This window comes from Neovison vison, chromosome 11, assembly GCF_020171115.1.
Source record: "Neovison vison isolate M4711 chromosome 11, ASM_NN_V1, whole genome shotgun sequence".
Classification (NCBI taxonomy): domain Eukaryota; kingdom Metazoa; phylum Chordata; class Mammalia; order Carnivora; family Mustelidae; genus Neogale; species Neogale vison.
In genome coordinates this window covers 10,748,786-10,771,181 of record NC_058101.1, presented here as the reverse complement: position 1 = coordinate 10,771,181, position 22,396 = coordinate 10,748,786, and the positions used below count along the sequence as shown (strand labels likewise).

General features: G+C 39.8%; 1 protein-coding gene across 3 annotated transcripts in view; it reads left to right on the top strand.

The window, feature by feature from the left end:
• The window catches only part of SLC4A4 (solute carrier family 4 member 4), a 350,693-nt gene that overhangs the window by 195,843 nt on the left and 132,454 nt on the right, over positions 1 to 22,396 (top strand). For all 3 annotated transcript variants that reach the window (XM_044225660.1, XM_044225658.1, XM_044225659.1), the window contains one exon: positions 4,726 to 4,802. In XM_044225660.1, the coding sequence (XP_044081595.1) occupies positions 4,726 to 4,802 (77 nt within the window). The remainder of the gene's footprint in view (positions 1 to 4,725; positions 4,803 to 22,396) is intronic.

Here is a 22,396-nt window from a genome sequence, read left to right as displayed (position 1 = left end):
TGTTTCCTTTGCTGTGCAGAAGCTTTTGATCTTGATGAAGTCCCAAAAGTTCATTTTTGCTTTTGTTTCCTTTGCCTTTGGAGACATACCTTGAAAGAAGTTGCTGTGGCTGATGTTGAAGAGGTTACTCCTATGTTCTCCTCTAGGATTTTGATAGATTCCTGCCTTACATTGAGGTCTTTCATCCATTTTGAGTTTGTCTTTATGTGTGGTGTAAGAGAATGGTCGAGTTTCATTCTTCTTTACATAGCTGTCCAATTTCCCCAGCACCATTTATTGAAGAGACTTTTTTCCACTGGATATTTTTTCCTGCTTTGTCAAAGGTTATTTGACCATAGACTTGAGGGTCCATATCTGGGCTCTCTATTCTGTTCCACTGGTCTATGTATCTGTTTTTGTGCTAGTACCATGCTGTCTTGGTGATCACAGCTTTGTAGTAAAGCTTGAAATCAGGCAATGATGTCCTCAGTTTTGTTTTTCTTTTTCAACATTTTCTTAGTGATTCGGGATCTTTTATGGTTCCATACAAATATCAGGTTTGTTTGTTCCAGCACTTTGAAAAATGCTGGTGGAATTTTGATCAGGATGGCACTGAAAGTGTAGATTGCTCTGGGCACTATAGACATTTTAGCAATGTTTATTCTTTTTTTTTAAAATTTTATTTATTTATTTGACAGCGAGAGACACAGTGAGAGAGGGAACACAAGCAGAGGGAGTGGGAGAGGGAGAGGGAGAGGCAGGCTTCCCACCAAGCAGGGAGTCTGATGCCGGGCTGTATCCAAGGACCCTGGGATCATGACCTGAGCTGAAGGTAGACACTTAATGACTGAGCCACCCAGGCGCCCCAACAATATTTATTCTTCTGGTCCATGAGCATGGAATATTTTTCCATCTTTTTGTGTCTTCTTCAGTTTCTTTCATGAGTGTTCTGTAGTTCCTCGAGTACAGATCCTTTACCTCTTTGGTTAGGTTTATTCCCAGGTATCTTATGGTTCTTGATGCTATAAGTAAGTGGAATTGATTCTCTAATTTCCCTTTCTATATTTTCATTATTAGTGTATAAGAAAGCAACTGATTTCTGTGCATTGATTTTGTATCCTGCCACATTACTGAATTTCTGTATGAGTTCTAGTAATTCAGGGGTGGAATCTTTTGGATTTTCCATGTAAAGTATCATGTCATCTGTGAAGAGAGAGAGTTTGACTTCTTTGCCAATTTGAATACATTTTATTTCTTTTCATTTTCTGATTGCTGTTGCTAGGACTTCTAGTACTATGTTGAACAACAGTGTTGAGAGTGGGCATCCTTATTGTGTTCCTGATCTCAGTGGGAAAGCTGTCAGCTTTTCCTCATTGAGAATGATATTTATTGTAGGTTTTCACAGATTTTATGAAGTTGGGGAATGTTCCCTCTATCCCTATACTTCGAAGAGTTTTAATCAGGAAAGGATACTGTATTTTGTCAAATGCTTTTTCTGCATCAATTGAGAGGACCATGTGGTTCTCCTTTTTTCTCTTATTGGTTTGTTTTATTGTGTTGGTTGATTTGCGAATGTTGAACCACCTTTGCATCCCAGAGATAAATCTCACCTGGTCATGGTGGGTAATTTTTTTAATGTACTGTTGGATCCTATTAGCTAGGATCTTGTGGAGAATCTTAGCATCCATATTCATCAGGGATATTTCAGGGATATTGGTCAGAAATTCTCCTTTCTGATGGGATCTACCTGGTTGGGGGATCAAGGTAATGCTGGCCTCATAGAAAGAGTCTAGAAGCTTTCCTTCTATTTCTATTTTATGAAACAACTTCAGGAGAATAGGTATTATTCTTCTTTGAATGTTTGGTAGAATTTTCCAGGGAGTCCATCAGGTCCTGGACTCTTGTTTTTTTGGGAGGTTTTTGATCACTGCTTCAATCTCGTGACTAGATATTGGTCTATTAAGGTTGTCAGTTTCTTCCTGTTTCAGTCTTGGAAGTTTATAGGTTTCCAGGAATGCATCCATTTCTTCTAGGTTGCTTAATTTATTGGCATATGACTGTTGATAATAATTTCTGATGATTATTTCTGTTTCCTTGATGTTAGTAGTGATCTGTCCCCTTTCATTCATAATTTTATTAATTTGGGTCCTCTCTCTCTTCTTTTGGATTAGTCTAGCCAGTGGTTTATCAATCCTACTGATTCTTTCAAAGAACCAGCTTCTAGTTTCATTGATGTGTTCTACTATATCTCTAGTTTCTAACTCATTGATCTCTGCTCTAATCTTTATTATTTCCCTTCTTGTGTGTGGGGTTGGCTTAATTTGTTTTTTATTTTCTGGTTCTTTGAGGTGTAAAGAGAGTTGGTGTATTTGGGATTTTTCAGTTTTTTTGAGTGAGGCTTGGATGGCTATTATTTCCCCCTCAGGACTGCCTTTGCCATATTCCATAGGTTTTGGACCAATGTGTCTTCATTCTCATTGGTTTCCATGAATTGTTTAAGTTCTTCTTTGATTTCCTGGTTTATCCAGACTTCCTTGAGCAGGATGGTCTTAAGCTTCCAAGTGTTTGAATTCCTTCCAAACTTTTTCCTGTGGTTGAGATTTGGTTATTTCTTAACATTGGCCTACTTTCCCACATCTAGTTCCTCCATGTTCCTTGGACCTGTGCCTTCTCTGGACCCCCCGTCTAGTACAAATACATCCCTACTATCATGGGAGAAATGGTGAGGTAGTAAACGAGGTTTCTTGGAAAAGTTGTGATATCAGTCAAGATTACCATTGTAATAAAAACTTTATTCATTTGACTTCTACCTATTTAGATTTTGCAGCAATAGGACAGTGCTTTGTCTAAAATGTACCTTTGCAGTGTTTATAGTTTCCAAAGCAAATGAATGAACTTAGGATGGTTCCCACAAAATTTAAAGTACTTAATGAAACTTCTTTCAGATTATTTCAGTTTTGCCACTTACATCAATTGATTTGTAATTAGAAATCAGTCTTATCTATTAATTTTCATAAACTGCTTTTAATTTATTATTAGGATTGTGAAGGCGTCATTGCTTTAGGAATATATGGTTCAGATTTCCTCAGTTATTCAGGTAGAATTTTCATCCAGCTAGTCCAAATAACTGCTTTTACTTCTAATGTGAGGTACAAAATTAGAGCTACTCATCATTTCCCATTACTTTCAAGCCCAGCATTGTTTGGGAGCATTCACGTTAGTACCTGGTGTCTTTTGTTTTGAGTGCACGCTGGAAACCTGGTGTGTAGTTCAAAGAAAAAATGTCGCCTTCAAAAAGGTTCTTTTAATTTTGCTCATAAAGCATTTTTTCAGATGTAACTTTCCTTTGAAAAATGCCCTGTGCTCAGATTTTCCTAGAATAAAATGTCCCACCAGGTAAAGGGTTTAAGAGATCTAGGCCATGCTTACTCAATGAAATGCAGCAGAGTGGAAAATACCTTGTCTTGCCAGCTCAAGAAAATTATGATTTTTCTGATTTAGTAGTTAAAGACACTTACATTCTTTAAAGAGCTGCTTTTACTTATAGATTAAATTATTAGGAGTAGATTTTAGTCAGCGGTAAAATTATGTGTTGATGTTTTTATCTGAAAGAGTTAAAGTCTATAATCTAAAAAATAATTTGGAAGCAAATGTGAAGCTACGTTCAAACTTTGGTGCTTGTTTTTCAACCCTTGTCCTTTTGGTGTGAAGGCCAGCCTGAGTCAGATCATTGAGGATTAATGATGAATGCATTACTCAGCACCCGGCTGGGGTTGGGTCAAACACCTTGGCTTTGAAAAGTTACTCTTTTGCTCAGTGAGCTTAGACATTTCAAGTCCAGCTGCAGGTCCAACTGCAAAATGAACAGAATGTTTTTCTTTTGCTTAACATAGTCTACTTGAAGATGGGTTATCACTCTTCTAGATGTCCCTCTTCTTTTCTTGTATAATGGTATCTACAGTCATTGGCTGGAATGTCAGTAGACTTGACCCACAGCCACTGTATCACCATGGAGCTTGGTTCCAATAAAGTATTCCTAATGAAATCCATTCCTTAATGTGAAGAAGATTGGCATGGTGAGGGGGAAGTAGGGATGTGCTTATATGAGTCTGGCGAATGGGAATGCAAGAAGTAAGGGGCCTGTGGTTGCACTACCTTGAGGCAAAGAATGGGGATTCTGGATTGGATGCCCATCAAGGAGAAATCTTCTTGATTAAAGTGTCAGCTGGGAAAGGGAACACAGATGGGTTTTGGGGTTGATCAGAGGGAGTGATGACCTTGGAGAGACTGCAGAGACCTGAGGAGAGGAGGTCCAGGCCTGTAATCTGGGGTCGTCACTGTTGACATGAAGAAAGAAAAAAAAGGCCATCTCTGTAGGAGGTAGGAAAATGAAAGGATACTGGGTAGATTAGGATGTGTATAAAGGGCAGAAACAAAAAAAAGTAAGCCAAATGAGGAGCAAATTTATTTTTATGCATATTGTTTTAGATGTTTCTTCCAAAGTTTAACTCATCTTGAACTTGACCCAGGCAATAAGACTTAAACTTGGTATTTGTGATTTTACATACTTCTAACTTAACCATCTTTGTGCTCCAACCTGTGATCTGGAAAACTCTTCAGGAGATCCCAGTGGAGCTAAAGCATCATTGTCATTCTCATCATCATCTACAAGTGTTTATGAAGTGTACAAAGTCTTGTGTTTTTGAAAATAAGACTTTAATTAGGGTTTGCTTTTGTTTTTTTCAGGTAGCCCAGCCATGACCCATAGGAATCTGACTTCCTCCAGTCTGAATGACATTTCTGATAAACCGGAGAAGGACCAGGTAAGCAAAGAAGTCCTCCTTCTTTGAAACTGAAGACTAAATATGTTCCAGAAGATGCTAGAATAAGATTAGAAATGAAATAACTTAAAAGGGACTGATACATGTGGATGGGTTTGTTGTTGTCATCGTGTGGTCTGTGAGGGAAGAGAAAGCACTATGTCAAGGGATGTGAAGTTCAAAGGTAAGAATTAGTCTTGACGCCAACCCTTACAGATGTAGTGTCTTGGACAACTTAAGTCTTGGAGCCAGAGTTATCTCAGTTTTCAAAATAGTAATAATAATCCCTGCCACAGGGTTATTGTGAGGATTAAGAGAGATAATTTAGGAAAAAGTGCATTGGTAAAGTATAAAGGTCTAAGAAGTGCTGGCAATGGTTAACTTTTGGGGCATATGTCAGGCAAAGGTAATGGTAGTCTTGCTAGCTGCATAGGTTTTTCTGTTAAAACAAAGTAGCCTGTTTGACATGAAGGGCAATTAGGTTTTGAACCTTGATTTACTTAACTCCTTTTTAAAAAAGATTTTTTGTATTTATTTGAGGAGGAGAAAGAGAGAGAGAACATGCAAGAGCAGGAGGAAGGAGAAGCAGGCTCCCCACTGAGCAGGGAGCCTGATGCAGGGCTTGATCCCAGGAGGCTGGATTCATGATCTGAGCCCAAGGCAGACACTTAACTGACTGAGCCACCCAGGTGCCCCTAGGTTTACTTTCTTTTAAAAAGAGTGTGATAGAATTTGGGCTATTTTCCCCAGTTGGGTTGGCAACTGGATATAGAAAATGGTGAGTAGGTATAATTTTGTACTTTACATTAAAAAACAAAACGAGTTACTTTGGACTAATTGGATGAAAATTCCACCTGACTAAAGAAATCTGAATTATATATTCAAAGGCAATGGAGACTTATGATGATGTGCCTCTTTCCTGGATGGCACTTATAGTAGAGACAGAGGCTTAGAGGCCTTGCTGATTCTAAAAGTTACAGGAAGGTGAATTTATGCTTTCTTGTGAAGTGGTTTTTGGATTCCTTTTTCCTTCCCTTCACCAGCAGCACCTTATTCGGGCCTTCATCGTCTCAGACTGGATTGCTAGAAAAGCTTTGGAACTAACCCCTTGTTTCTGTTTTCTCCTATCTCAATAATGTGCTTTTCATGTTATTGTCCTCATATTTCTTTCCTGGATCAAAGTTTATAATGCCTTCCTATCAAGTCAAGTTCAGATTTCCCTACCTGACTTTCAAGATTCTCTGAAATCTAGCATTGTCCTTCTTGTCTTAATTTGTGTTCCTCAGAGGAACTCTCTGCTTTGGTCAGGCTTAGTTACCTCCCTATTACATTGAGATTGATTCTGGATTCCTAGATCTGCTCCCCCTTCATATACTAATATGGCTAGCTCCCCTCCTTATATTTGCCTTCCCCTTGAAATAAGCAGGAGGGGATCACTTAAATATTGGATGCATTGGAAGCTACATAGCAGTACCAGCAAAGAGAAAACTCAGTAAACTAGGACTCGTTTAGAGTTGCCCTCAAAACTATTTGGCCCATTTTGGCTTCATTCAGTATTTACTAGTAAGGTTCTATTTCTGTGGTTTGTCAGGGGTCTTGATACTGAAAAAGGCAGCGACTTGATACAGGATAAGGCAGAGTTAGGAATATCTGGTTGACAAGACTTTTTTTTTTTTTAAAGCTTCTTTTATTACTGACAGCACTCTTGCCAGGAATTTGCCAATAAGCAGCTGGTAAATGCTAGCTAAGAGAAATTTCTTACCTTCTTGAGTGTCTTCAGATCTGGGCCTATGCAGAGGAAATTTGATGGCTTAAGATGCATATTACATAAGCTTTTGATTCCAGTGTTAGATGAAATATGTTGAAACATAATGGTTTGGGGGTGTTGATTTAGCTGTAAAAACCTGTGTGATTATGGAACTGGAAACCAGAATCTTTGATGACTCTCATGAACATCCCATATTCTTTGAGGTTCCTATGAAGTGAAACCAGGATGATTTAAATCAGGAGTTTTGTTCCTTTTGTTTTCAAAGCCAGGAAGTGAAGGCTGCTGAATATATCATTAAAAAAAAAAAAGACTATTTATTTGAAAGAGAGAGAGAGAAACTGAGAGTGTGGACAGAGGGAGGAGCAGAGAGAGAGGGGGTATCATACTGGACACCAAGCATGGAGCCCCGGGCAGTGCTCCCTCCCAGGACCCTGAGATCATGACCTGAGCTGAAACCAAGAGTCCTGCATTTAACTGACTGAGCCACCCAGGCGTCCCTACTGTATGTTTTTAACAAAACATTTTAATGATATTTAACAATATCATTTTAAGAGCAACTGTCCATCTACATTGTATCTGTTTTAGTAACTGCAGCTAATCCAATGAGCTCTTCATCCCACAAAGAGGAAGAAAGTCTATTCTTTGCTTCCCACCGAAGAGTTTGAAGAGAAGGTTTGAACTGACCCATGATCTCATCTATAATCAAAGGCAAATTAGGAATTCAAATTAATATTTTTCAGTTTCTGTACTTACTATTTTAGTAACTTCAAATGCAAAAGCTTCTGGATCATTTTAGGGTGAGAAGAAGAAAAAAGGTGTGTAAAGAAGATGAAGCTATGGCAAACACACACACACACACACACACACACACACACACAAACACACACACTAAACTCAGGCTTTTATTTTTTAATCTCTCTCTCTCTCTTTATTTTTTTTCTTCTGGGTAGGAAAAAAAGGTTGCCAGGCTCAAATTTGTTTTGAAAAAGCTTTTATAATTAATTAGCCAATGTCCTGGAAATGATCTTGGCAGTAAAGTCAAACTTGTTCTGTATGCTTTTCCAAGTTGGCCCCAAAAACTTCCATCCGAATGGAACTGAAGTTTCTGATTGACTGATTATTCTGCCTGGCTACAATTTGAACAGTTGCAATGGTGCCTCTCCACTTCCTGGAGCCATATAACTTCCCAGTAGCATAAGAACTATGGCTTTAATGTTCAGAGTTATGAAGAGGAGAAGGATTTCTTTGACAGCAACATAGTGACAAAATTTGAGGGCATATTTTTTATGAGATTCTGTTTTGGGAAAACAGAAGAAACAAATCTGTGGACTGCACTTTTTCTCTCTGGCTCTGCCAAGCCTATGTACTTATGATTTCAGTAGCGGCTGCCTTATTGAGAAATAGCTCAAAATAGTTAACGGCAGAAGAGCATAGCCAAAATTTAGGTGATTCAATGCCTCAACAATATTCCAACTTGGATGTTATATTTATTAAGCAGAAAAGCACCTGGGAAGAAGCAGATAAAAAAAAAAACACATCTGGAGCTCATCTACTTGTAAATCTACATAAATAATCTCTTCTATTTTGTTGCTATGGAAGATTTTCTTCTTCATTATCCAGTTACCTTCCCCATTTACCTTAGATTGATTTGTTTTTCTATCTCCTTTCATTCCTTTTCTGTTTTTTTTTTTTTAAAGAAAACTTAGAAGTGCAATGGGTGCTTGTCAAATGTGGTGGCTTAGTTCTGATTTGCATTTGAGTATGGAATCAGCTGTGAGGATAAAACCTTTCTCATTATTTTACTTCTTAGTTTTAGCTCTGGTAGAAGTACTATGCTAAGTGTACAATGATTTCAAAAGGGCCTGACTTTTTTTCAGGGTATCAGTAATGCAATAGCACCTCACAATTTCATGATCAAGCTTCAGTGGAATGGCAGTGCAAAGACTACAGTGGATACAGTAGATGTGCACATACCTTGCAGATTCTCAGAAAGATGCTGCTCATATAACCTTGTAACTTCTTACCTGGTTATCACTTCTATGCTGTACCTTATTTAGCTAGCTTTTCTGAGATCCTATCCATAGGTCTACTGGTAGAATTTGGCTAAAGGTTAATTTCTTTTTTTTTTAAAGATTTTATTTATTTATTTGACAGAGAGAAATCACAAGTAGATGGAGAGGCAGGCAGAGAGAGAGAGGGAAGCAGGCTCCCTGCTGAGCAGAGAGCCCGATGCGGGCCTCGATCCCAGGACCCTGAGATCATGACCTGAGCCGAAGGCAGCGGCTTAACCCACTGAGCCACCCAGGCGCCCTAAAGGTTAATTTCTAAAGTGTAGTGTGATCATTTTTAGCACTACCTATTGCCCGTTATCTCCCAATGTACTTGTCTGTCTTGATTTCTGTTTTTGAAGTCTTTTTTGTCCCCCCAGAAATTAACCTGGATTTAAATATTTTGACAGAAACTAAGAGGATGAAACCATTAAAACCATGTATAAGTTTGAAATTGCTAAGCATGACTGCCTTAAAGTGAAATCTAGAAAGAAACATTTTGTGATTGAACAACCCTTAATCCTTTTCTTACACATGTGTAATAGAGGAATGAGTCAACTAAATTCAGCTGAGATGATTTCTTCATAGTTCGGAGGATTTCCTTTCTAAGGCTCATGTAAAGCTTCCCTTCATGTTAATAACTTTTTCATATGCACGGTGACAGGAAAATACAATAGCACCCCCTTTTTCTTTTCCACAGCTCAGCCAAAAAACCCTCTAATTCACACTGAGCCCTGGGTGGTCGCGGTTCCTCTTCAGAGAAGGTGCAGGGGCTAAGAAAGGCTCATATTTTCTGAGGTTATAATACTTATCTTTAGCACATTTTTAGGGCCATTGAAGCACTTGGTGTTGGGAGAGCTCCAGATGGACAACGGGACAACAAAGGCATGTTGTGAGGAGGTGGTGACATCTTTAGATGTCGTTAGCCACCATGGCTTGGGTGGCTGCTGTGAGCTTCCCTGTGGCTCAGTGGCGACAGCGTTTCTTCAGCCAGGTGTCCTTGATGGGGCCTGGTGTCGCCCCTGCCGTGGTTATCTTTGGATTCTTCTTTCAGAGGGCATGAGCTTGCCACTCAGATGATTAACAAAACTGATATTTGTAATTATCTTTCCTTTTCTGCAAGAAATTTCACTTTTTATAGCTTCCTTCTGCCTCCTGATGCTTTCTCCCATATTCTTAAAGAATTAACAATCAGTGGTTATTAGTAGTGTTTTTTGAAGTGCTGATGTACTGATTTCATGAACCTGTGTCCCACTTAAAATTGGGACAGTTGGATTTTCCCATTTTCATAATTCTATATCATAATTCTATATTTTCATAAGAGCCATTTATTTGAATCTGAAGACTAACATTCAATTAAAAACAGTTTCTGCATCGGCTTGAAAATAAAACAGATTAACCTGTCTGAAGTAAAGTAAGCTCTGTCTTGTATTATCAGGTAAAGGAAAGGAAAGTTTTTTGGTGAAACTTAGAAGTATGACTCTAAGTAACTGTGAGGCTGCAATAAATTTGAAATTTTAAGTCACCCCATAACTGTATGCTGCTGTGATTTGAACTCATTCGTTCATTCAAAAAATATATCCTGTGCTACAAAGTGTTCTTGGAGGTGGGTAGGATTCCAGAGATGAATGAGACATAAATTTTTTGACTCATAAAGCTCCCGTGCTTTTGAGGACAGGAGGGCAATAAAGAATAGGAAAAAGTAAACAAATGAGTAGAGTAATTTCTCATTATCACAAATACTATCTTGAAAATATAGCAGGGTAATGTGATAAGGTTCAGAAAAGCTATTTTAGGTAGGGTTAGCCAGAAAGGAGAAGATATAGGGAAAGAGGCTTCCAGACTAAGCAAAAAGCAATAGTAAAACCTTGAAACAGGAATGAATGTGGTGTATCCAAGAAATGGGAAGGAAAAACCAGTCTGGAGTGGCCGGAGCATAGGTAGCCGGTTTGAAGTAGTAGATGAGGCCAGGGAAATTATACAGGGCCACCTTTTCATTCTTATTCTAAGTACAGTGAGACACTGTTTTAGGAGTTTTACCTGGAGAGTTGTGTGTACTGCTTCGCATTTTATAAAGTCCACTGAGGATGCTGTGTGATAGCGCCGAGGAATTTTCCAGGGTGCTGGATCATCTGGTGGTATTCCTGTAGTTCAGCAGTGGCTGAGCCCCACAGCACATTAAACTGGTAGCTGTGAAGACTCGGTAGCCTGTTTCTTCATGCCTTTACCATAGACGTCAAGATCTTATTCTTGTCAGTAAAGGAAGTTCTTCTGTTTCACCAAGTATTTTAAGAAAGAAAAAAAGTTTCCTGTTAGTTAGACTAAATTGTGATTATTAATAAAATGTTAAAATGTTTTAAGGTCCCAGAACCGGACATAGGCCACCAAGAGTGGTGTGTCCGAGCTTATGAGTGATTGCTTCTGTACGTCTTGTTTTCCTGTTGATGTTACTGCAGACTGACGTCAGGTGTGTCACCCGGGTAAAGCACACGACTCATACAACTTTCCCTGGAAGCCTGAGGAACAGTGTCAAGCGTCTTAGTCTTTATTGTTCAGAAAGGAGCACCGGTGTGTGGGGAAGGTCCCACTCTTACCTGTACCTGTGAAAGAATTACACTCAGGACAACTCTAGGGCATTCCTGGATTGGACATATAATGAAAGGGGTGGCAGGTTTTATGTCTTAAATAATTAACTGGCATGTTTTATATTTGATGGCACCTATTATCCTCTTTTCAGTAGGTAGCGTTCTGCCTATATTGCAGTACCATGAATATTCTTAGAATATATTGAGGAGAGTCATGGAATACCATCAACAATTGTCTTTGATGGATGTCTACTCTCATGTCACATGTTACCTACTTCTGACCATGACTTCATTAAAAAGATAAATGACTTTTTTCCCCTTGGAAGTGGCAAATTGTTACACAGCCAGAAAACAGCAATACCTTATGATGAACACCCTAGGGGTCTGGTTAAAAAACTCTTCCTCCCTTCCTTCCTTTCTTTCTTTCTCTCTTTCTTTCTTTCTTAAGATTTTAAAATTTTTTAAATTTATCTGAGACAGAGAGAGAGAGAGAGAGCATGAGAGGGGGATAAGGTCAGAGGGAGAAGCAGACTCCCCCTGGAGCCGGGAGTCCAATGTGAGACTAGATCCAGGGACTCAGGGATCATGACCCGAGCCCAAAGCAGTTGCTCAGCCAATTGAGTCACCCAGGCGCCCTAAAAACCCCTTTCTAATCATTGTAAATATATACATGGAGTCATTCTTAACCTGCTATAGTAACATGTTATTTTCTGTATTTTTTTAAAAACTTTACTTTTTTCTGATTTCCAAAGCATACAGAATTGCTGTAAAAATTCAAACAAAGCAAATCTGAGTAAAATAGAAAGTAAAAGTTCACAAATTCTCATCCTCAAAATAACCACTATCAGCAGTTTGATGGAGAGTCCTCTAGATTTTTTCTATGCATTAAAAAAAACTTTACACTTATTTATATAAAACACAAATAGGATCATATTGTTCTTCAGATGGATTTTTTAAAACCTAACAATGCGATTCACAGGCGTGTACCCCTGGGGATAAAAATACATTATATGTTTATTAAAAAAAAAACCCTAACAATGCCACAGACATTATTCTTTTCAAAGGCTATAGTCCACAAGAATCCTATTTTATTTACATGATGTTCTGTTATAGATATTTAGTTATTTTCTTTGCAGTTACTAGTCAAACTTTTAAGAAAATACCTTATTGTAACTTTTTTTTTTTGCATTCTTCAGTGAGTATTTCTGGAGGAGAAATTTTTATAAGAGGAATTGCTGGCTCACTGTGTATTGCCAATTACCTTCCCAAAAGTTTATACCAATTTGTGTCCTAGATTTTTAAAACACTTTAATAAATCCTCCTCCACTGCGGGGTTACTGTATGCCAATCAGATTTGAGTTTCTTCCTTATGATTCACTCCAGTAAAAGCTTAGCGACTCAAGTTGCTAAAGTGAAAAGAATCTCAGTCACTGGCATCTGTCTCCCAGATCACTTTGGGGGCTTTTTTCAGAAGCTTAAAATATTGAGGCTAAAACTAGGTTTATTCTCCCGGTCTGATTGGATCTCTGGGCGGGCTATTCCTCCTGTCTCCTGAGGCAAAGAGGTGAAAAGCACAGCGGCAGTGAACTTGGCCACCTGTATGTTTCTTACTGCTTCTGCTAAAAGGTGTTGCTGTCCCCAGCTCTCAAAGAAAGCCTTCAGGCTTTGTGGGAATTTCCTTGGCAACCGAGAATGGCTTCATCTCAAGAGCCCTTCCTGGTGGTCAGCATTTGGTCAGCATTTGGAACAAAAAGGAACATTGCAAGAAGAGTTGGACAAGTATTCTCTTTGAAGCGCTGTTCGACACATTTGCAGCTTGGCTCTGCATCTCCTTCCTCTCCCAGACTCCCCACCCCCATGAGAATTTTAAGTGAACTTATATCCAGACTATAAAGTTACTTCAGTGAAAAGTTCATACCTTATGTGGAAGTGCTTTATTAGGAACTTTGAAGGAGTGTTGTCGTCTGGGATAACTGATGAAGAAATCATCGAACCATTCTTTACATGTTGGGGCGCATTTGCAGATTTTGCTGTTTCTTTATTTCCCTCTCAACAGGGAATGGCTGCACAGTAGATTGATGAAGAGGCCATTCCATGGGAGGAGGCATTTCTTGCTCTTCTTCAGCAAGAGAAGGGCTCCCCACTGTTTGTAGCTCACTGGTCTGATTGATCCAGTGGCTGGTTGATGTATTTGCCTCCACAGAATCTCTTGACCTTATCAATCACCAGCAGAGCGTCCTGATTTCTCCGTGTGTTACCACCAGTGGTCTGGTTTCACTCCCTAGCACTGAACTCAAATGAAGACAACCCTCCTTTCTCTCCCCTCTGCCTCCATGATAAAAGAGCAGCAGTAATTTTTTTTCTATAATCTGAAAGACAGTAGTTAATTACACAAAACTGACATTATTGCCTAATCAGCGTTCTGTGCATCCTCGTACGAAAGGCAAAAAAAATAACGGAGTCATTGTGTAGGGAGCCGTTGTAGTAATTTTGAACTTCAAAATTAGCTGCACTATATTGTTGATTCGGGGGCTCACCTGATAGCATTGAGTCGGTTCTTCTATGAAGAATAATTAACAAGAACTAATATAGTCAAACACTGACTTACACTAATGCATTGGGGTTGGTACTTTCAACCCCGTTTTACATATTGGCAAAGCTGAGGCACAGAGAGATTAAGCAATTTCCCCAAAGTTGAACAGCATCGAAGTGGTAGAGCTGTGTTCTGGCCCTGCAGCCTGTCCTCTGAGTGCGCACAGCGGGTGCTGCTTGTTTGGGTTACGGTCTTTTTTAGGTCCCCAGGCACAGATGTCAAACTGATCGTTACTGCTGTTCCATCTGTCCTTGAGGCACACATCATGCTGAGTAGGCTAATCACCAGAATTACTAGTAACTAAACCAACAATGTAAAACAAAATTCTTAAGGGTCTTGCGGTAACCAAACATTTCTGTTGCCACAGTGATTAAAAGGCTCAACCAGTAGTTTGTTGTGTGCCCAGACTCTAAGTGGTGTTGGGGGATGTCAATGAGAGAAGGCCGCTAGAATAAAAATATAACATGTAATCTTAGCTTGTGAGTTTCTAACTAGCTGGAGAGACCAAATAAACGGTTGGCGCTGACAGTAAAGTGTGGCAGTCCCCTGAAAGACAGGATGACTGTGCGGGCCAGAACCATCAGTCACAGGGAAGCAAGAGACACTAAAGCATCGTTCTATTGTAGAGAACATCAGTAACAGAACATAAGGTCTTTAGCTGAATGTAATACTCTTGTTTGGAGAAAAAAGTAGTAAATTGGAATGTCACTATCTGTAGGTTAACCATACAAGTGAACAATTTGGTTTATCCAATAAATGGAAAATACAGTGATTTAAAAATTTTTGGAAATAACGGCCCAACCCTCCCTCCACCCCCATGAAATACAACAAGGTTTCATATTTTTTTACTGTTTGAGTTAACCTGTAGAGTTAGCAAAAGTAGATTAGTTAGCTAGTTGATTCGTCCATGGACCATGGTGGATACTCCCTTCATGTACAGATCCTTACTTGTGCGTTGCTCAAACGTCCTGTGACTCCTTGACGTTCAGACTGGTCAGTATTCATTCTCACCACAGGTCTGTTCACCCCTTGACCATGAAGTGGGAGAGATACACATCGTTTAATGTCTGTATTTTTTTTTTTTTGTAAGAGGCGAACAATTATTATTGAATATTTTTTATGAAGTTCATCTTAGGAATAGCTTTGAAGACTTAAACAAGCATGTTAAACCTTAAGCACCATGATTCTCATTTTCCGGTTTCATGATACAGCTGTTGGGATTCAGTTTGAGCTGCCTCCTCCACAGGGCTGCTGTGTGAAAAGGAACATGTTTAAAACACTTTAAAATAGGATACACATTTTCGTTACCACGGTCATTTTCGTTATTTAAATCCGCTGCTGGTTCTAATTTTTGGTTGGTTTTGCAGTGAGTTTGGTGGGATGGAAATCAATTTCATTTCAGATTTCTTTCTTCACCTTTCACATTTACATTGCTAATTTGGCTCTTTGGGGTTTCATCTCAACTTTTGCACTCCACTGCTCTGCCTGCACGTTGCTGAGATGTGCCTGATTGTCCTCCTGTGGCTGTCGTTACTGCATGCACATTTCCAGGGGACCCAAAGGTCTCTTCTCTGCATTTCCAAGTCCTACCTTTATGTTAGGACTTAAGTCAAGTGCTGCATTTTCCATACATGCATCCTGGAACATTCTGACTAACGTTAATTACTCCTATCTTGGGTTTCTGACACCATGTGGCATTACTACATGTCATTTCACATGGACGCACTTGTTATTGTTTTTGGTATGTATGTATGTCTTATCTTCCTCATGGTGTGTGGGGAAGGGAGGGGGTGGGGGCAGGGGAGGCAGCGGTCTTGTAAGTTAGTTGATGTTGGAAATGATGATGATTAATCAAGGGTGAATCAGTTTTCACTTACCCTTTCTTGAGAACTTTTTAAAGGCTGAGAAAATGAGGATGAGAGTTTCTCAGAGAAAGGTGACTTCTCAGAGTATTATTTCTTTTCTTTTTGGTGACTTGAAAAATTAGTATTTCTTAAGATCGCTGATAGAGTGTTTCATTAGGTTAACCAGTTGCTTGAAATGCCCATGCTTGCCCATCTCGTACATTTAAAATTTCTTTTTTTTTTTTTTTGGCTAGGATAGTCATGCAAATGCTAACATTTCAAATATAGTTTGCTCTTTCATTTGTTACAATCCATTCACACATTTTTTCTCATAATAAAAGCTCAATGGAACATAGTTAACTGGCTGATTGACGTAGTTTAAAGAAAACGCCAGATTTTTTTTCTTTTTCTTTTTTTTTTTTTTTTTGCCCTTTATTTAAAACAAAGTGTAGTGTGGCCCAAGGACATTTTGAAAAAGACAGTAGTCGGCACAGAAAGATGTTCTGTTGCAAGATGACATGGTATTGCTAAGGTTTCCCAAGCATGGCACATTTAAATTATAGACTATTCAACATTTTACTTTTAGATATGAGCTAGTTCACTTTGTATGAAATTAGCAAGACATTAAGGGTAACCCATATCAAATTAGGAAAGAATTGATCATTGAGTGTGATTTACTATTGAATTTAAAGTTCTATACATTATTATAGTCCTGTTTTGCTCATACATTTTTCTATAATTTAGATTGCCAGGACAGCATTATGGTAAAGAGCCAAGTATATTATTGAAAAGAAGAAAGAACCCATGTATTAGGATGACTTGTTTCCGAAAAACCTTTCAGTCGGAGTGAAATGTTGATCTTTTCTCCTGGTGCTTTTGATTGCATTACTCGTCTCACAAACACAACTTCCATTTCAGTACCCGCTTATTTGTGACCCTGAGAAATTAACAAGGGGAATTCCAGAAATTTCAATAAGTGGCTCTATATTGTGATTTTATATGAAGAAAAACTTGGTGCATAATTTATTGCCTTTTTGAAGTATGATCTCTAGAAAGAATCCCCAGACTCTGCACCCGAGAGGGAGATCTTGTTTAGAAAAAGAACAACTGCACTACGACTTAAAATAGTTATGAAACTCTTTTTCTAAGTGCAGGATTCTCACAGAGCAACTGTTATCACGAGGGGATCATGAAAACCTCTGTAAAACTGTGCCACGGAGGGGTTTTTCTTGGGGCTGGTGGCAGTGCTGTTCCTATGCCCCATGTCTTTGTGGGACCCCGCGTGATGTCCTGCTAACTCAGGAGAGTGTGGCGAATTCTTTTGAGAACCCTGGATTCGTGTCACATTTTGGTTTCTAGTTATACTTCTAAAAATTCCTACGTTTTTTCAACTTTAAAAGGTGTATTAAAGGGGTGCCTGGGTGGCTCAGTGGGTTAAGCCTCTGACTTCGGCTCAGATCATGATCCCAGAGTCCTGAGATCGAGCCCCATGTCAGAGCCCTCTGCTCAGCAGGGAGCCTGCTTCCCCTCCTTCTCTCTCTGCCTGCCTTTCTGCCTGCTTGTGATCTCTGTCTGTCAAATAAATAAATAAAATCTTAAAAAAAAAGGTGTATTAAAGTAGGACAACATGCAGATTTTATTAAAATAAAAACCCAAATAAATGAAAATGAAAGGCTTTTAGAAGAGTCTTCCTTTTCTTGAAAATTCTAGTAGGGACTATCTGCTCCTGTGCTAATATGTTCCCTAGTCTGTGTCTTCATGATCTAAACCCTGTGCTGTGGGTTGGACTGTCTCATTTTAGTTGTGCCTTCTTGATCTAAATCCCCAATTCATAATACCTCAATATGGAGTGTCTTGGAGAAAAAGAATTTAAATCAAAGGGATAGAAGACTTAGAGTAGTCCCCCCCCCCCGACCAGAATATTCTGGGTAGTAAGAAATGTGTGTTCCTTGAAGTAGTAGCAAAATCTGGGTTTTATAATCCCAGAGATGTCGGTTCAAATACTAGCTTTCTTCCTTATAGCTGAGGGATCCTGTGCATGGACTTAATGTCTCTGAGCCTTAGGGGTGGGTAGAACCTTACCTTTCAGGCTCTTTTTTTTTTTTTTTGGCTGGGGCTTTCAGGCTCTTTTGAAAATAAAACAAGATAATGTATGTGAAGTTCAACAGGTAGAGAGATGAGGTGCTTGGCCACTGCCTTCTGTCTCCCTGTGAATAGTGCAGTAGGATAAACTATGAAACAAAGTCCTCAGGGAAAGTGGAGCGAGTACAATGAGTGAAACGATATAGTTTTAACTTTGTAGTGATTCAAGAGAAAGTAGCAAAATAGAACATTGGGGTATTTTTTAATTTTTGTTAAAATAGATCCTAAGGTAGAATGATTCTCTCTCTCTCTCTCTCTCTTTTTTTAAAACAGTTCCCAGAGGAGCATACAAGTGAAATTTTGTAGAGGTGGCATTTTCTCTTTTCCCTCTTTTTCCTGAAAGTAACAAGCTCCTTGCCAGCCATTAGCAGTTATGTTAGGACTTACTTTGCATTCACATAAGCCAGTATGGTTTTTAGATCTGAGAACGTAGAAAACGATGAAGCCCTATGAAGGTACCTAGAAAATACAAAGGCAGGCTTTGCACTGAAGGAGAGTGCTACGGGCGTCACTCGTGGCAGAAAGACTTTTCGTGGCTGCTCATTGCCTTCTTGATGAACCCAGAATCCTTAGCATGGCCTTTATAGCCCGGCGCCATCCTGCCTAACTTCTCTAGCCAAAGGCATTGTTCAGGGTTCTCTCCCTCACTGACTGTACTCCAACCACACACATGTTCTTCCAGGTCCGTTAAGGTGTCAGTCTGCCCCTGCCTCGGGGCCTTTGCCTCTGCTGTTTCCTCTGACTGAAAGGCTCTTCTTGCCCCGACAACTGGTGCTCACTCATTCCTCTGTACTTGTCATGTTTTCAGGGAAGTTTCTGGTGACTCTCTGGTCGACGTTAGGCTCTTATTGCACATTATGCTTTTTCTATCATGACATCTGCTACAACCGTCATCGAGTAATTGCTTTTTTAATTTTTGGTCAAATGCTCATCTTCACCGATAGGCTATTTACTTCAGAATTGAAGAGATAATGTCTGGCAAACTAGAGCCCGGGGGTGAGAGACTGCCAGTGGCCCCAAAATGGTGAAGCTAAGAAGAGTTAGAGTTTTAAAAATAGAATATGTGACAGGGCATGTATGCTTCCTGCAAAGCCTGAAGTATTTACTAGTTGACCTTTCAAAGAAAAAGTTTGCTAGCCTGTGATTTAAATCATTGCTATGTATGTGGAATAGAAGAACTTAAATTCACTTTTGACCACAAGTCTTTTCTGAGCGGCCACTCGAGTGTAGTAAGCGTCCTTAGAGTTTGTGATTAGGTAAGCACTTCGACGGCTGAGGGCTGTGGGACCGTCATAGGGGTTTTAGCTGGAGAAAAACTATACTCAAAGTATGTGCATTCCTAACCAATGTAAATATGGAGTGTCTTGGCTTTTTTTTTTTTTTAAGCTTGTACTACCCCAACAGATACATTAGCAATTTGGATTAACACTTGATGCACGCTTTTCAGATTCTCCGAGGACACAAAATTGGCAAGGTTAGCTATCTATATTTTAAATCCTAGACTCAAGATAGAGAATGGTGCTGACAGGCTGAAACCACAAGGAATTTAACAGGAGTGAAGGTAAATTATGTAAGTTCAAAACGTGAAGTGAATAAGAACATATGAAAAATCCTGCCTTATTTGGATAGAAAGTTTATGGCTTTCATCAGGATTACATTTTTCAAAGATGCCCATTACTCAAAAACAGTGGAGGGAATGTAGTTATGGTAAGTAGGGTGGTGAGGTTCCTGGGCGCTAAGCTAACGGGAATAATTGAAGTAACTTTTCCAGAACTCTGGGACAGGAAAAGTGTTGGGGGTCGGAAAGTCGTGATGTTTACTTTAGAGTGAAAGAGAAGAGATTGACTCTCTGTTGCCATGGGCATAAAATATAATAGTGGGTACATGTTTCGTGGAGGTAGTTTTTATTTTAATATAAAGAGGAATTAGATAGGAAATAGAGCTTTATCTCTAACTTATGAAGCTTTTATGAAGTCCTCTTTACACAAAGCACTGTATTAGGGTTCAGGACTACAAAAAGGAATAGGACACAGTCTCTGCCTTGTAGGGGTTCTAATTACAGACTGTGAGATAAACCCATAAATAATGTAGGGTGGTAGATATCTTAGCAGAGAGAAGGGAGTCTGAATTCTGCCAGTGTTGGGGAGTGGCCAGCAGTGACATTTGAGGTAATTCTTGAATTGAATGCTTTTACTATATGTTCAACAAGAAGTAAATGACTATAGGTTAGGACCAAAGTCACTGGGTGGGAAATTGGACTAGACAGTCTTTGAGTTCTTTTAGGATTTTATGATTTGGTTAATGTCAAACAAATGGCACATGGGGATTCAAAAATGGAAAACTAAAAAAAAAAAAAAAGAGGTAGAATGTAGCCCTGAAACTAGGGAACAAGGGAGTGAGTGAGCCTCCATATTCATGTCAGAAATGTGAGAAATTGGAAAATTGGGAAAACTGGGAAATTGGGAAAAATGGGAAAATTTGAAAAATTGGGAAATTAAAAAAAAAAAAAGATGTAAAACATAGCCCTGAAACTAGGGAACAAGGGAGTGAGTGAACCTCATATTCATGTCAGAAATGTGGGAAAATTGGGAAATTGGGAAAAATGGGAAAATTGGGAAATTAAGAAAAAGAAAGGTAGAACGAACGTAGCTCTGAAACTAGGGAACAAGGGAGCGAGTGAACCTCAATATTCATGTCAGAAACATGGCCATGATTTACTGAGCTCACCAGGTGCAAGCGGAGAGCCTCTCAAGGAAACTTTGCGTAGCCGTTGTCTGTTTTTCTGCCAGAATTTTATTCTCCCCTTGATTCTCTTTATCTACTTCGTCCATATTTTCTATTGTTCTAATTTGGTGCCTGTTCTCAGAGACCTCAGTGGCGGGTACGTTAAAAAAATCTGCTAAATAAATAATAGCATGACTACTACAGATTTAATTATAGCCATACAGCTGCCTGTTTGAAGTGTTCTGCTGGGGCCATATGGTCCCTTGTACATCTCAGCCCTGGAAGGACCTGGTTTAAATGTTTCCCAGCTGACAGTGTTGAATTCTCAGAGAACGGCTCGCCGTCATTTGGAAGTCCGTAGATGGTGCGCTTTACCTCTGTTGTCTGTGCAGATGGACGTTTTATTGACAGTCGCTTACTAGGCTCCAAGCAGTCAGATACGAAGGCCCCACCCAGACAGGTCTGCTTGGTCGTTCAGCAGGCTGATTTTTGTCACCACATTGGATGTGCTAAGTGGAAAGTACTGCTATATTTAACAACGTTCACTCAGTGGCTTCTCAAAAACAGCATTTTAGTGGGTGATCTTGTAATTATTTTCTGTCCTGGTGGAGTGGGGGAACAGAAGCAGGGGGCTTGGGGGAGGGCATCTCTTGTGGCCCTGAGGCTCTGGCAGGAGTGTGACCTTGAACCAATATGTAGCTTCTCTGGGTCTCAGGAGGGCCAGAATCGGCCCCTTCTGGGGTCCCTTTCGGTTTCCCAAATTCTGCAAGAATCATCTAGGGAGCATGTTCTTGCCAGTGATGCGCGTCTAGCCTAGAAGGATGCTCTTCCTTTCCCCCCTTGTGGTGTTCTGAGTATCTCTTTTCCTTGTACAAATTCCCCATTCTTTGGACCGCAAAAAGCTTTCAGTACGATCTCTGTACACAGAGGCCTAAACCTCAGAGAATAGCAGTTTGGGCCTTCATTATGTACCTTTTCAAGTTAAAGGCTGTCTAATGCATTTTCCACGTCAGCAGTCCATTTAGTCTGTAATGAAATCATGGATGCTTTCACCAGAGAAATGCACGGTCACTGTGTAGGCACAGAAACTTGCATATAATTTCAAAGTGCCCGTGGTCTCCCTGGAGTCCGACCAGGGACCCCAAGTTTACAGCCACTGCTTTGTGCTTGACAAGAGTCCTGGCTCTTCCATCTTGCTCTGGGTGAAAGGAACCACAGAGGTGGGTGAGGACAGAGAAGTGGAAGGCCGAAGCCTGAAGCCCCAGCTCTGAGGTCCATGGGGCACGGAGAGCAGAGGCCTGTCCAGCTCATGGGCTGCTGTGGCGTGGGGCATGTGGTGGGAGTGGCAGGCCGCATTCTCTCACCTTCCACCCAAGAAAAGCCCTCTGCACCCATGTTGCTTGAGCTGTTCCCTTTTAACCCTTAGTTGCCTTCATTACCTCTGATGATCCCACCCTCTCACCTCTCATCCCCTGCACTTTTTGTTTTTAAAAGAGCAGTCTGTGTTTTTTTATTAGCCATCTTGTATGTGCGCAGAGGAGAATGCACATGAAACATTTCCCCTTAAACTGTAATTTTCTCTTGAAGTCATTAACCCTGTGATGCTAATTTTTGTTTTGTCTTCATTTGATTGTTCCCTCTGCAGCCCCTCGCTCCCAGTGGCAGCTGGAGATTGTGGGGCAGAAAGAACAGAAGAAACCCTCTGTTTAGGATCTTTCTTTTGGGGGTAGGAGAGGGAAGACTGTACACAGATCCTGCTTTTTAGATATTAATAGGTAGGGTGAGAGACAGACGTAAAGCATTTAAGGGTTTTTTTTTTTTTTCCCCTTTCTGCTGAAAGCATGGTCATTCAAGGACAAGGGTGTCATTTTGAGGGAATGCAGATAAAATGGC